Source organism: Falco rusticolus, chromosome 5 (assembly GCF_015220075.1).
Source record: "Falco rusticolus isolate bFalRus1 chromosome 5, bFalRus1.pri, whole genome shotgun sequence".
Classification (NCBI taxonomy): Eukaryota; Metazoa; Chordata; class Aves; order Falconiformes; family Falconidae; genus Falco; species Falco rusticolus.
The window spans coordinates 66,390,421-66,405,141 of NC_051191.1; the positions used below are offsets into that span (position 1 = coordinate 66,390,421).

Here is a 14,721-nt window from a genome sequence, read left to right on the forward strand (position 1 = left end):
CGTGTGTACGCCCCCCCCCCGCCCCCCCCCTCGGCAGCTGCCGTGCCTGTGCACTGTACGGCTCTCAAGTTCCTTCCCCTGACGATGACCATGGGAAAAGCGACGGTTTTTCAGAGTCACGTTTAAGCAAAGCTGAAAGGTGAGCTGCTGCCCTCGCCCACTTTATACTTTTTGGATGTTACAAAACCACACTTGAAAGATAAAGCAAAACCACCCCTCCACTCAAATATTTCATCCTTTCAGCATGACGCAGAAGTTTAATTTCCACTGATGGGGGGTGACCTCGAGACTACTGAATAGCTGCTTCACCCCCCCTTAGTGACAGCGATTCCCCCCACTGGCAGAATAAAGCGGGTCTATAAATAACTTCGAAAGGAACCGTCTCCCTCCTCGCGCACTGCAGACAAGTGTTTACACAGATCCCGAGTCCTCACACACTGGGTTTGCTCAGCAATCATCCCACGGGCTGTTTCATCTCCTCTTCCTAAAAAAGCCGTGGCCGATGCAGGTGCGGCCGGCGGTACCCTCCGCTGCTGCAAATGCCCCTTGCCAGAAGTTGTGGCCGCCGCCGGCGGGGGCTGGAGCGCGGCCCCGGCTCCAGGGAAATTTCCCAGGGCAGGGGGGTTGCAATCTCGTGTAATCCGTCCTTAAGCTCCGCGGTCCCGGCTGATCCTCCGGCCCCGGGAAACCCCTTCTCCCCACCCCACGAATCCCCGCAGCCGCCCCCGGGCCCGGGCATCTTTGCTCGCTCACCTGCAGGGGGTGGCCCGGGGCTCCGGGCAGGGACACGCGTGGAGTGTCCTCGCACCCCCCCGCACCCGGCGGGGCTGCGCGCCCCGGGGCAGCGGGGAGAGACAAAAGCCTGGGATCGCTCACCTCCTTCAGCTGCTCCAGCTCCTGCTTGAGGCCGTCATACTCCGCCTCCAGCTCGTCGTACTGCTGCTTGAGGGTGAGCTTCTCCTCCAGCACCACCAGCCCATACTCCGCCGCCTGGATCTTCTCGTGGGTCGTCTCGGAGAGCTCCCGGGTCAGCCGCTCGATCTCGCTCTTGTAATGGTCCGCGCCCTGCAGCACCTCCTCCGCAGCCATAGCCCCGCCGGCACTGCCGCGCCGCCGCGCCGCCGCGCCGCCGAGGCAGCCAGGGGGCGGGCGCGGCCGAGGGGCGGCACCGGCACCGGCACCGCCGCCGGCGGCCTGCGGTGGCGACGGGGATGGCGACCGGGGCCGCCTGCGGCAGCCGCCGCCGAGCGCGGGGCCGCGCCGCCCCGCCGCACCCGCGGGCCGCCCCCCACCCTCCCCGCGGCCGCCCGAGAGGCGGGGAGGCCGCGTTCGCCTCTCCCGGCCCTGCGGCGGCCCCGGCTGCCGGCGGCGGGGGCGCCTGGGCCGGGCGGGCCGAGCCCCCGCTGCCCGGGGAGGCGGCGGCGCGCTGGAGGCCGGGGCGGCGGGTGGAGCGGCCGGGAGGCGCCTTCGTGCGGCGGCTGCCGGGGAGATGCTGCTGCTGGCGCCCGCCTCCTCCCGGGGAGCCGGCACCGCCGCCCCCCCCCGCCCGGTCCCTCCCCTGCGCGCTTCACGAGGACAGCGTCGCCAGGTCCGGCGTTCCCCGCCGGGGAACCGGGGACGCGGCTCCGAGGCGCGGGGGCACGGGCAGAGGCAGCCGAGGCGGGGGCAGCCGGAGTCCGCAGCGCCGCTGGCCGGGCCGCCACCCTGTGCTGGCCGCCGCGGGGCTGCGTGTGCGTGTGCGGAGCTGCGTGTGCGTGTGCGGGGCCGCGTGTGCGGAGCCGCTCCTGGCGCCGCCGGGCCCCCTCTCCGCGCTCCGCCGCCCCGGGGCTCCCGCCGCCCTGCCGTTTCGGCGCCTCTCGGCTTTTCGTAGCGCGTTGCGGCGATGGGCGCGTTAGCGGCGGCGCTGCTGGAAGCGGGAAGGGAGATGCAGCCTAGCACACCGCGGGAGCAGCTGCGCAGCCTCGAGTGGTACCCTGCCTCTTCGGGAAGCTGGGAAGGAAGAGCTCCCTGCTCCCTGCCCTGTCCCCGATGAATGCACATGGGAATGGGCAAGGAAACCTGGATGTGAAACAGCGGCGGGATTGGGGCATCGAGCTAAGGCCGCACTTGCATGACCGCTAGTGCAAGACCTGCGCTGCTGGTTAGACAGCAGGGCAGAACTGATGCAGATCAGAGGCGGCCACACCATTGTTTTTCTGCCAAATTAACTGGGGGGCCTAATGCATAGATTATGTTAGTTTTATACTGGCTTTATGCTGGCTGCAGAAAGACAGATGCTACTTGTCCAGCATAAAATTAGAGTGGTGCAGACAGACAGTAACTGATCTCATACAAAGCCGCCAGTAAAAAGTTAGCACACCGGATTAGGGGCATTTTACATATTTGAACTGGAAGAGTGAGTTCATCCTGGATCGATGGCCTAATGTCCCATGGCACAGCCTTTTTTGTTTGGTGCTAGGAGTCAGCCCAAGTTTACCATTTCTTCAAACTCTGGCCTGCAAACAGAGACCTGATCCCGTTGATATCAACCAAGTTTGGCTCTAGATACTAGCAGGACTGGGTTTTCACACTCTACAAACATCTCTTTTTTTTTCTTTCTAAAATAACAGCAACATAAAGTCTTTAAAATTTAACAATTGAGTTAAAATTTCCATGAAAAGGAAGGGTTTTTTTAAAAAAAAAAAGTTACGTGTACAAGATGGATATTGCTGCCCACCAGTGCAGCACTGTATTGAAAATCAAAGACAGATTCCCTTTCTTGCTGACCACATTAACAATGTGGTTTTAAACAAGCCACATCCCTTTCTGCCTCCGCTTCCCTTGTCTAAAAATGAGGTAAAAATGTTTAGATTCCTCAGCAAAGTGCTTTGAGATCTGGAAATGGAAGCACTGACACTAGTTATACAATATACGCATACAGCATGTAACATAGACTTACTTTATAAATACATATGCATGCATTCATAACTAACACATTGTAATCTAGCCTGCGTAAACACTTCTTATTGCCTAGAACATAAATGGCAGAAGCAAGGAAAGTAATAGAGGTTCTGTCAATTTTGTAGCTTGAAAGCAGCTTCCAGAAATGCACATTTTAATAGATTCTACTGTAGAAACAAGCATGAATTGTAATAGGAAAGAAACAAGTATGAATATTAATAGAGAAGGGGAGTGAGTGGCTCTCGTCAATGACTGAGTGTCAAAACAGAGAGGAAAACACCAGTACCCCAACTGTATGCCTAACCTCAACCTCCTTTTCTTAAAAGAAGATGGAAGGTTCCATAAATTAGAAAAGGGGGAAAAAAAACCCAAAACAAACCCAAAGCAGGAGCAAAATATTGTCTCAAGTTTTTTACAAGTTCTAGTTTAGCTGTCTTCCTCAGCTTTCAATCTAGGCCACCGTGCAAGCAAGCCTTTGGTGAACACGCATTCAGGAACGGATCAAAAAAACCAGCTTAAAACCAGCACTGAAAATGAGCGGTTGGGTCAAGAACAGTGTGGAATCAGGTTGAAGCAACCAGATGCCCATAGCTAATCTAGCCTTGATGTCACTCCATTTAACATCATTCAGTTGGCAATCTCACAACCCAAGGGCAGCCTCACCACATGTCTGAACATCTGCACCCCAGAGTGTGCCTGTTAGAATGTGTCAGTTTTTCTGCAATACCTCACAAGAATGAAGTCCAGCTATTGTGCACTGTGCAGAAGTTCACAGTGACTGTAGGGAAGCATCTGTAAACTGGAGGTCCTGCAGCAACTCTAAATTGAAAACACCCAGCATGCCCATGAGTTGCTATACTTAGCACCAGTTTATTCTGGCGCCTTGCCTACTAAACATATCCATTATCAAATCTTGCTCCTTTGGTGATATTTGTCTTTGTTGTAGAAGTCTGCTTCTTTAAAAATCTTCTTTTAAAAGTCCCCAATTGTCAGTTTCTCTCCACTGACTACAGAGGACCTGGCATGGCCAGCATAGATATATACATTCAGACATATATATACATTTAATTAAATGAATCCCGCCTTTCACATCCATGCCTTTTCTTAGGCCTTTAAACTAGCATCTATATTCTACTGTTGAGACTCCTCCATCTATATTTATAATGGACTACTCAGGTCACTGGTGGATCTGAAATATACTCAAGCTCTTCTCCCCAGTATAAGGAGCTCTGATTCACCTCATTCCTGACTCTGTGGAGACAAGAAAAGATGGATAGCCCCATAAATAGCATCTTAGTTATAGGAAAAGACATCATTAAAGAAGGAAGTGTTGCAGTATGACCCAAAGGTGGTCATTCTCTACTGAGGATCTCATAACTGAAGTAACGGGACCTCATTTGATGGAGACTTCTTGCTTACATAACAATGTATGGATTCAAGTGACCGTACAGTGGTGCCAGCAAAGTGCTGGTCTCAGTCGCAGATGTGGTACCTTTCGGAGCCTACTTATCAGTGCAGACAGCTATGAACAATGATATGGGCATTTAAAAATAATCTCACCACTCAGGCATGCATCACCTCATATTGGTTTAAGTCCTGCTACAATACTCATATTTTCTGCCTCCCCCAGCTCAAAAAACATGCCCTGATCTTACTAAAGGTTGGCATATCACTCTGAACTGTTATTTCTCCTTTATTTTGCCCTCATGCACCCCTTTCACATGAATATTTCAAACCAGTCTGTAGTCATTTAGTGACATTCAACATACCCTCATAAAACAAGCCTCCTTCTGATTGCATCCATTTCATGGGCAGAAATTGCCCTTCGAATTCCTGGCATGGGATACTACTAGGAATCTTAAACTAAGGATAGTAGGGCCCAGTACCAAAAAATGCTGTTCTGTTTACACATTTTTTGAGACATTCAGATATTCAAGGACAGGCAAAATGCTACAGTTCAGATCTTGCTCAAGAGAATATTATCCAAATTGCAGCTCAAAGAAGCATTTAGTGAGCTATATGAAATGAACTACTGGTTCTACATCTTAGTAGAAGCGCTGCTGTGAAAGCCACCCTCTACCATATTGCAGATGGCTGAATCTCTGCACCTACACATACACAGAAAGCGCTTTGAAACATGTGTATGGAACACCTCTGAGGACTGGAGCCCATATCTAACAACTGCTAATTAGTGGTGTTTGGCAGACTTGCTAGAGTGGCCAAAGGAAAAAAAAAAGTTATGAGGACCAATCTGTCACTGTTAGTAAGAATGGGATGGATTTCCTGAAAGTGAAAAGAGGAGAAAAGCACTGAGGGAAGGCAGTATGGCAACTGTACTGGGTCTGGTTTGGAAATAAACAAGTAGCTGTTATATTGCCAGGTCTTCTTAAGTACTGAATATAAGCACCACATTTGTAATGAATGACCAGCCAAGAGATAAAAGGGAGTCACTGAGGAGAAAATGAAATTTAAAAAGATATTTCAAGATCCTAGTGCAATAGAAATAGTAATAGGTTTTAAGAAAATTAGTTTATAGAGAATATTAAGGGAAACTAAACACAGGAGCTAATAAGCAATAATGCATATAATGAAAAGTAATGATGTTATGGTGATTAACATGAGTGTCAATATTCAGAAGAAAGGTTTTCAAACAGCAGTGTCCTCATGTGAGTCCTCTGTGAGCAACCTTTAAAGGGTCTGCAAAGGTAAATAAATCAGTATTTTTTAAAAAAGCCTATTATCAAGTGGACTTAAAATTGGTGTATAGCATCCTGTATCCCCACCAGAATAATTTTGGGCCCCAAAACCTGAAAAGGTCGAAACCCACTAATGTAGAGCATACCGAAGCCTAAAGGAAGAATGGGATAAAACAGAACACTTCAACAAGGAAATCACAAAAAAAAGGACTGTACAAAAACAGTTGGCAGAATGTTTTGTGTGTAATGAGCAGGGGTTAGAGAACCAAAAACTAGTTTTACAAGAAAACTACCAAAAATAAATTATAAGGACATTTAGAAAACATAGTCAACTAAAACTAAGTAGCAAACTGATACCTACAGTACAGAAAAAATACAGACTATGCAAAGAATGTGAATTATTATTCTTTAAAGTGAATAATACCACCTCAGACTGAAAGGGTGCTGCTTTTGGTGAGTGTTGCACATGAGTTTTGATTCAGGTTCACAGACATCAGCTGAGTTTTAACTGACAGCATTGCCCCTGGGCTCAAGACCCAAGACACAGCTCTGCCACTCTATACAGAGACATAGTACAGAAAAAAAAAAAAAAAGGTTGAAAAAAGCACAGAAAATATTATTACACCTATTTAAACTACTAGGCACTTTTCTGTGACACAAGGAAGATCTGTCCACCTAGAATACTTTGTCCAAACAGCTTCTCAGCAATTTAGCCTAGATAAATTAGTGTCATGGTGCAAAATGTTCTTTATCAGCCAAATTTAAAACTGGGAGGAGAAGGGAGAACGTGGTTTATCTTAGATGAACCGTAAAAACGTCCTTGCCCAGAAAACCACTACAGCTGGGGCTCAGGCAAACTGCAAAGTAGCCAGCCATCTAGGGCAGCAGATTGTTATGAGATATGAGGACCACATAACTATATCCTGAAACACCTTCTTTTGCCAGAGCCTTGGAAAGCCAGGCCCCCAGTGCTGTGCCTACTGAGAGCCCGGTGATGTGGAGAAGCAAGGCAGCTTGTTTTTAGGAGACTGGAACCTTCCAGCAGTGACAAGTTCAGCTCCACTTCCCCTCTCTGAGCTTCGGCAGAGCGATGGGACAGTCTCCACTGCTTCCTGGCTGCACTTTGCACCTTGACCCTGCTCAAGATCATTTTGAACATCCTCTTCCAAAAGGCCCACAATCATTTCTTTACAGAGGCATCAACAAAGTCATACAAATGCGTGATCAGCTGCTCTTTGTCCAAACATTTTTCATTCCCAAAGAGCAGAATCAGATCAGGCAGTTTCTTCACTACACACAGTTGACTTTGCCATATTTAACACAAATCCAGCATAATAACAGCATGTTGGGGTTTTGCCTTCACAACAGCTGAGGGTTTTTTAAGCAGAAATATGCCAAAACCTGCACGAATTCAAACTCCTCAGAGCCTGCCTGCTGGCCACAGCCCCTAGCTCTCCCTGCTTGGGAATGGCCACCTCCCTCCCATGGTCCCCACCAGCTCAGCACCAGGCCGGTGCCCTGCATGCATGGGGGTCCTCCCCATGGCTGCCAGACAGCCCATCTACTGCTCCCCAGCACCCCAGCACAAAGTTGTCACGCTGCCATCAAGCCATCAGTAATGATCCCCCAAGATGAGACTGTACCTGTGGAGATTAACCAGGGGCTTTACTGCCTGGAGCACCCGGTCCCTCCACTCAACAGCAGCTTTTTGCTCTGGCAGAGGTGACCCAAACCTCCCACTGCCACTTACCCACCCAGCCAGCTGCTCCCCTTAAAGCAGAAAGGGGCAGGTCCAATCCCTTTTTTCTTGGCAATTCTACTTCTTAAACCTGATTATTATTTTTTTTCCCAGACTCTCGCAAATCATTTGCTCAATCACCTTTAGTGTCTTTCTGGGAAGTGCAGTGAAGCTATACATTATTCCTCCATTCTTCTCCTTCCTTTTATTATGTCAAGTCCCATCTTTGGAGTGAGTGCAGAGCTACCCAGTTCCTGGGCTTCCTCCTATCATCACAGTATGTGCCAAATCAGCTGGCAAAATCAGATTAATAGGTAGATCCACTGTTTGAAATAGGAGCTGACTGAAATAAACAAACTGCAGCTTATGGCCCCATTTATACTGATTGTTCTCCTCAGAAGTGGTTAGTGTAGGAGAGGAACAAATTTGTATTTAACAATGTGCCTTGTCTTGAAACTGCAAGCCTGGTATCTGCAGTGCACCTATTACACATAGCTTCAAAGAGCACTTATTTCTGCTAAAGTTAGCATTTGCCTTGCATTCCGTATCATGCATCAATGACTAAAAACATTTACAGATGATGGCTGAGAGAGAAACTGAAATTTTTGTGTGGAATCTAATTATAATGCTGTGTTGATAATATTAGTAAAATACGATTCAGACACTAAAAAAGATGTACGATTCAGCTTTTTTAAAAAAGCTAAAAGCTAATATTTTAGCACTCAGGAATAGTTGGTTATGGCCTTCTCTCAAATACAGCTGCAAAACACACATTACAATGAATGCAGAACATACAAAGAAAATTGCATTGTGTTTCTATTAAGTGAGTGTGGTATTTGGGAAAGGTGCCAGATTTATGACACTATCCTATAAAACTGGGTTTCATTAGACTTTTGCCAAAATACCTAATACAGGGGGGGTGTATTTAAAATGCTAAAATAAAGGCTTACAAAGAAAGCATGTAGATCAAAGCTACAATTATTTTCCTCAGGTAAGAGAAAAGTCAAAGCACAATTAGGAGATTAAGATCTTCAACTGCAGATTGACTTCAGTATGACATTTCCCACTCACGCTTTGTATGTCTTGGATGAAATGGTTGGTTTATCATAAAACAGGGTATCACAAGCTTAACTACTTTAAAATCTCTCTAGAAGTTTTTTTTTTTAATAATTGCATTTATACTATAAATGCTTCTTATAATAATTACATTATTTAACACACAGACAAGGATTGGAATACCTGAAAAAAGAACTGGATAAAATTATTTCATGTGAAATCTGTATTGTCAAATCTGATCCTTAAAAAAAAATTGAAACCCATAAAGAATCCTAAGGATATTTTCTTTGCGGTTTGTTTTCCCACAATATTTGGGGCTATTTTTATTTGTCTTATTCTTTCTGAGCCAGGTCAAAATTTGCTGGTATCTGGTTCCAGCTTTTGCTCACAAGCAAGACCTTTATTTTAAAAAGCAAAACAAAACAAAAACCCCCAGTTGCTGAATGAACCTTTGAGGTCCAGGAGAGATGGACTGTAACTACACCTGCAGATTAGTAGTTGCCAACCCTGACCTTACAGACCAGAAAATATGACTGAATTCCTAGAGGTCTCCTGGTGAGAAACACAGTAAGATTTTGGGATGAAGCATTTTTCTTTCAAAAGAAAGTCTTGTCAATGATGATATGCAGGAAGGTATCACGTTGTATTTTAACAACAGCTATATGAATGTATCTAGCTATAACTGTCTAAGAGTAGAGTAAACCAATCCCACAGTGCCAGAGCCTTTCCTGATATGTTTGGAAGGGGGATAAAGTTAATTGGGAGTTTCTGTGAGGTTGTCTCCTGAGGCTTTTTTCATTCCTTCTTGGATGATTAGGAGATTCTGAACGTGTAGCATTTGGACCTTGGCATGGGAAGTCTGTGAAGTGTGGTTATAACCACCTTTGGGTGCTGAATGTTACTGTTGCTTAGAAGGAGTTGCTGGTATAACCAGGCAACAAGGCAAGAGGGATGCTGCTATTTGCCTACCTTAGTTTGCCCAACTGGGCAGCAGAGGATCAAGGGAGAACAGAAGAAACAATCAAATGGTTGCCAGCATTGTACAAAATTGGGAAAAGAAATGACAGATGGCAATTCCTTTGATGCAAGGAACCCATCTGCTACTGCTTCCCCCATGAGCTCCTGGAGATACTACATGGAAAAGCTTCAGAGACAGCCTGTGAACGGCAAATGTGAATGTGGGTAGTACAGAAGAAGATAGAAGAGAGAATAGTTCTGCTCATGGAAGGGGACCTGAAAAGAAGGGGAGCTGTACGTCTTCTGCTCAGCTCTCGGTAAGTCCCAAAATAGCCTTGTGAAAAGCTGAAACAACTCAGCTATATAGGACAACATATGAAATAACTGCTCCATGATGTCCTACGTAGAATACACAAGTGATAATATCTTCTGAAAACCTAGTTACAAGCAAAGTCCATGTAAAGATCATACTATAGCTGTGGTACCAGATTGTATAGTCCTGCAGAACATCTCAGTTCTGCTGTTGACATCATCTCTGATCACACCTCTCATTCTTGCCTGCTTTGATAAGCAAAGGTAATACATCTTTATATTATTTAACATTGATGCCTGATGATTACCATTTATTATTCCTTTTAAGATTAATAAGTTCATGAATCTTCCCAATTTTCAGGCTGTCTGGCAGCTATTTTTGTCACATTTGTCTATATGATATAAATGGAACAATCTCTGCAAACACAGATAGAGACAAACTTATCTGAAAGAAGGAAAGTGCTTTGGAGCATTCAGTACAACTATGGGAAAATAAATTTGGGCACCTGATTGTCCTCCTGCTTCTGCCTGACTTCCAGCTGCCCTGATGTCTGCTGCTGATCACTCAGAGCTGTTGTTGACAGTCAACTGAATAAACAGGAAACAGCTTTCAATCAGAAAAATCACCACCATGGAGAAGACAATACAAATGCCCAGATACAAGGAGAAAATCAAATACTAACCCCTTTCTCCTCCCTGCTTTTCTTTAAGAGATTCCTTCTCTTTAATATTGTCGGAAAATGGCAGTTGCTACATTTTAAGGGATTTGGCAATTCACTGATGTTAAATGCAGAAGGGAAGGTTGATTTGCAAACTGGTCACAGATTCTCTCTGCAAGGGATCTGTCAGAGTAGAAACATGTTTTGAAAATGAATTAGCAGGATGTGGGACTTGTTTTGAACAAGCGATTCCTGATAGGAATGGTCAGGGGAGACATGTCTCTTGGATCACCTCTATGGCCGTTAGCTGGCATTCTTTGAGTCCAACCCATGGAAAGCTGGAACAGATGCACGTTTATGCACACACTTCAAGGTTATCCAAAGGAAAAGGCAAGCAGGATATACTTTATCATTGTCTTTTACAGCAAACAGTTGCGGTTTGATGTTAAGTAAACACAAAACAAGGCTTAAACACCCACAGGCACACATTTATTTATATACTTGTTTATAAATAATGGTATTACAGAGCCATTATGATCATTACCTTGATCAAGGGTTGTGTTACTGAGTGTAATGATCTATGGCTGGTAGGATAATGCAAATGCCTGAGTGTGATGAGCCTTGGGACAGGCTGAATCAACAAGTGACTGAAGAGCAATATCTGAAACGGCTGGGAAAGTGGTATTGTTGACAGATTTGGCTGATGACCTGTGTTGACATCTGGCTGTTAAGTCCCCCAGCTTTAGAGAGTAATAGAGACTGGGGGGAGTCATTGCTTTGAAGATGTCCAACACCTCATGGAAGCAGATCGCTTAAGGTGGAACCATCATATGTTGGTGCTGAGCTGCTTCCCAGAGCCCAACACGGAGGCAGGTTGGAGAGAGCAAGTGTCACATTCCCCTGAGCTTGACTGTGCCAATTCACTGTGCACGGTGAAGGTCTCAGTTAATTCTGCGTGTGCGTGTGTGTGCCCATGTGTGTAGCTTCTCCTCACACAGCCTGTCCTGTGCTTGGTGAACTGCATACGTTGAGCTTGGCAGTATCTCATTGTTTGGTTTTTCTTTTCCACCTGTGACAGACGGGAACTAGAAAAATACAGAAAAAGAGAAAGGGGGGTGGAAGGATGACTTTGGCAATGACAGTAAGAAGAAAATAAAAAGAAAATGAGAAGACATATGGGAAATGTGTAAGACTTGTGAGACTGGCTGAGAAGGGAGTTCTCGGCAGACCAGAGGCAGAACGGAGGGTGGCAGGGGTTTGTCCACCCCGCGCAGCCCTCAGGGATGGCAACCTGCCATCTGATCCTTGTCAGCAGTGTCTGGGGATATGACTGGAGAGTGAAATGGGTCCTCCCTTCCCGGCCCTTCAGGAAACACAGCCAGCGGTACATTGCTGCTCCCATGCTCACGGGAAATAGGTGTCAGGAAAGGAGCTGCCTGAGCTGACAAGCCAGCCGCCTGCTCCAGTGTGTGGCTCTCTTTTCACTCTGGGGCTTCATGCACTCCAGATTCTACTGTTTGAATAAAAATATCAAGAGAAGACGTACTTAGGTGACTAAGCACTAAAAAATAATGAAATGAAAGGGCTATTATAGCCAGCCTGGTAGATGAGACTTGATGTTGGAAAATGAGATTATATACGGGAAAGCTGTTGGCAGCCTAAGGCGAAAAGAAACCTCACTGTTAAGCAAAGTTTGTTTTAAACTATTGCTGTTAATCAGCTGTGGTTGTAATGACTGGATGCAACAAATGTAGGTAGAGGTTACATTAGCTGCTCTGAGACTCCCGATTTTCTTTTTAATGAGCAATTTGCTTAAAGAGAAAAGCAAAAAATATTACAGGTGAACAAAATTTCCCAGTGGATCACTTCCCTGACCCCATTCAGTGCACAGCATCACAAGCTGCCAGGCTGGCTCAGGGAGCAGGGAGGATCGGGATGCTGGGAATCCGGGAACAGGCACTGCCTGAGACACCGTTCCCTGAAAACCCTCTCACCTAAACCCGACAGTCTGTCCCAATTCAGGTTTACTTTAGCATGGCTAAACTGCTTCCTCTGACTGCAGTTAACCTCTACACAACTAAATACTTAAATCTTTGGAGTGTGAGCTACTGACTGTCAGTGTGAATTTTAAAAAAGCCTTTAAAGATAAAGGTCTCTGCTGCCTTTTGTTTCATTTTCTCCACATCACAGAGATCTGATGTTTGCACCGGGTGGCCCTGTATTAATGGTGTCGATTCCTTGAGACGTCTGAAATAAATCAGTACTTCTCTAAACAATACTTCATGCTGAATGTTGCAGACCTTCCAACACATGTAAAGGCCACATTTACCTGTTCTGCAGCCCATAGGACGTCTCATCCTCTCAACCACTACAGCAGCTCCGTGGCTGACACACAGGGACAGCAGAAACATACAATGCCCAGCGTGAGTGTTTGGTCTTTTAGATGGTGAAGGTGGGATTTTGTGGTAAATTCCAGATGTGTTTCTGCACCTCCCACTGCATCATTTGCAGACATTTCTGAACAATGGGTAGCAGTGGGCAGGGACAGCTCTTGCCTACTGCAAGTATTATTTGCCATAGGCATCAGTGCTTTACATTTCTACTCTCTGTTCTTCCTCATGGGTTTGTATGTCAATAGTTCCCAAGCAACTTCATTTGGTTCCCTGGGAGAGAAAAAAATCTGCTTGTTTGCTCCTTAAGCAGCTTTGCTTTCCTTAAATCCCCCTTTGACACTGTGTAGCACTCTGTTCTGCATATTCCTTTTCTTTTTGTCCTCTCTCCATTCCCCTTTATACTCCCTGATTTCCCCAGGCTTCACCTGTTGCCATACCATTGAAAAGACTAAGTTGTCCTACAAAAGCCACACTTCTTCACATCATTTAGTTTCATATTTATACTGCATAAAATAAAAAACAAGAAGCCCGTCTCTTGCAAACCCATTAATATGGTGAAAATTCACAGCATTTCTATATGTAAACTCTAATCTAAATAACACTGTCATCATTGCTGGGTTCAGCTGCTGTGTACTGACAGAACACTGCTAAAATATACATGTGATGCATCCCCATCCTTAAAAATACATAGAAAAGAAGTATATACCGATGAGACCAATTATTTTTCACTCAGCATAATGAAATGTGCCAAAGCCAGCAAGGACTCATTGTGACATTGTGAATGTATTAAACACACGTCTAAGGCTATTCTAGTCGCAGCATCAGAGGAGATCTCAGACAGACCTCTCATGCATCTCCTCCCAATGACAGCAGTTATTCAGCCATTCCTGACAGCTGTCTGTCTAGTCAGTTCTTAAAAATTTTTCTCATGGAGGCTCCAGAGTCAGGGAATCTATCTGTAGCTTCTGCCTTCGGTTTATAATTGAAGGAAATGGTTTGCCTGACAGTTTGAGCAGCAAAGTAAGTTGAAAAAAAAATTCTTTTTTTTAATTTTTGTTTCTTTTACTCTAGGCTGCTTTACAACTGGAAGCAAACACACGAAAGAAACCTTCTGTGAGATGTGGCATAAAAACCTCTATCATTTTGGGGGTTGGGATTTTTTTTGCAGAAGGGCTAGTGCTTCAGAGTGACAGAACTGACCTTGCTAGCCAGGAGTTACAGAAAGATCTCCCAGTACTGTGTGGCTAACAAAGTGCCAGAAGAAATGCAGCACTGCTGAACGCAAAGCATGGTAAAGGGTGACCCTAATCTTATGTTCCCAATAGCAAGTTCTCATGTCATCTTTTCTCACCAAAAGAAGTATTCTGCATCGCTACAGATAGTTCTTTGGAAGATGAAGCTCCCTACTCTCCAAACATCAAAAAGACCAGGAAGGGAATAGAAACTATCATTTGGTACTCCATAAAGCTATGGTGTACCCAATCTTGTGTAAAGCTCTGGTCTCTTCAAAAATGAGGTTTTACAACTAGAAAGTATACAGACAGGGAGGTTCAGATTGGTCAGAAATAGGAAACAATTTCCACTGTAGAAGAAAGTGAAGAGGATTGGTTTCCTCAGCTTGGGAAAGAGATTACTGAGGACATGATAGAGGTCTAGAAAAAAAAATCACGTGGAGCAGGTGGCGAGGGAATGATTAGTCATTGTTTTTCATGAGACAAGAACTACGGGGCACTAAATGAAATCATCAGGCAGCAGGTCAAAGACAAATGAAATAAGGTACTTTCACATGCAGTGCCTGATTGCATTGCAGGACATAACATCTTGTTTTGTTTTGATGCCTGAAGTATAAATAAATGTCAAAAGCTACTAGATGGGTTCATAGAAGAAAGATCTGTCAAGAGCAGCTGGACAAGATTATGTAGATACAATTTGTAGATCAGAAAGTCTAAATCACAAATTGCTGCAAACTG

At 45.4% G+C, this 14,721-nt stretch overlaps 1 protein-coding gene across 4 annotated transcripts in view; it reads right to left on the reverse strand.

Annotated features, from left to right (window-relative positions):
* BICD1 (BICD cargo adaptor 1) overlaps nucleotides 1-1,204 on the reverse strand; it is a 187,547-nt gene extending 186,343 nt beyond the window's left edge. For 3 of the 4 annotated variants that reach the window (XM_037389587.1, XM_037389589.1, XM_037389588.1), the window contains exon 1: nucleotides 877-1,089. In XM_037389587.1, the coding sequence (XP_037245484.1) occupies nucleotides 877-1,089 (213 nt within the window). Of the gene's footprint in view, nucleotides 1-876 lie in introns of all 4 variants that reach the window. The other variant, XM_037389591.1, reaches the window with a different exon arrangement.
* Between the last annotated feature and the right edge of the window lie 13,517 nt (nucleotides 1,205-14,721).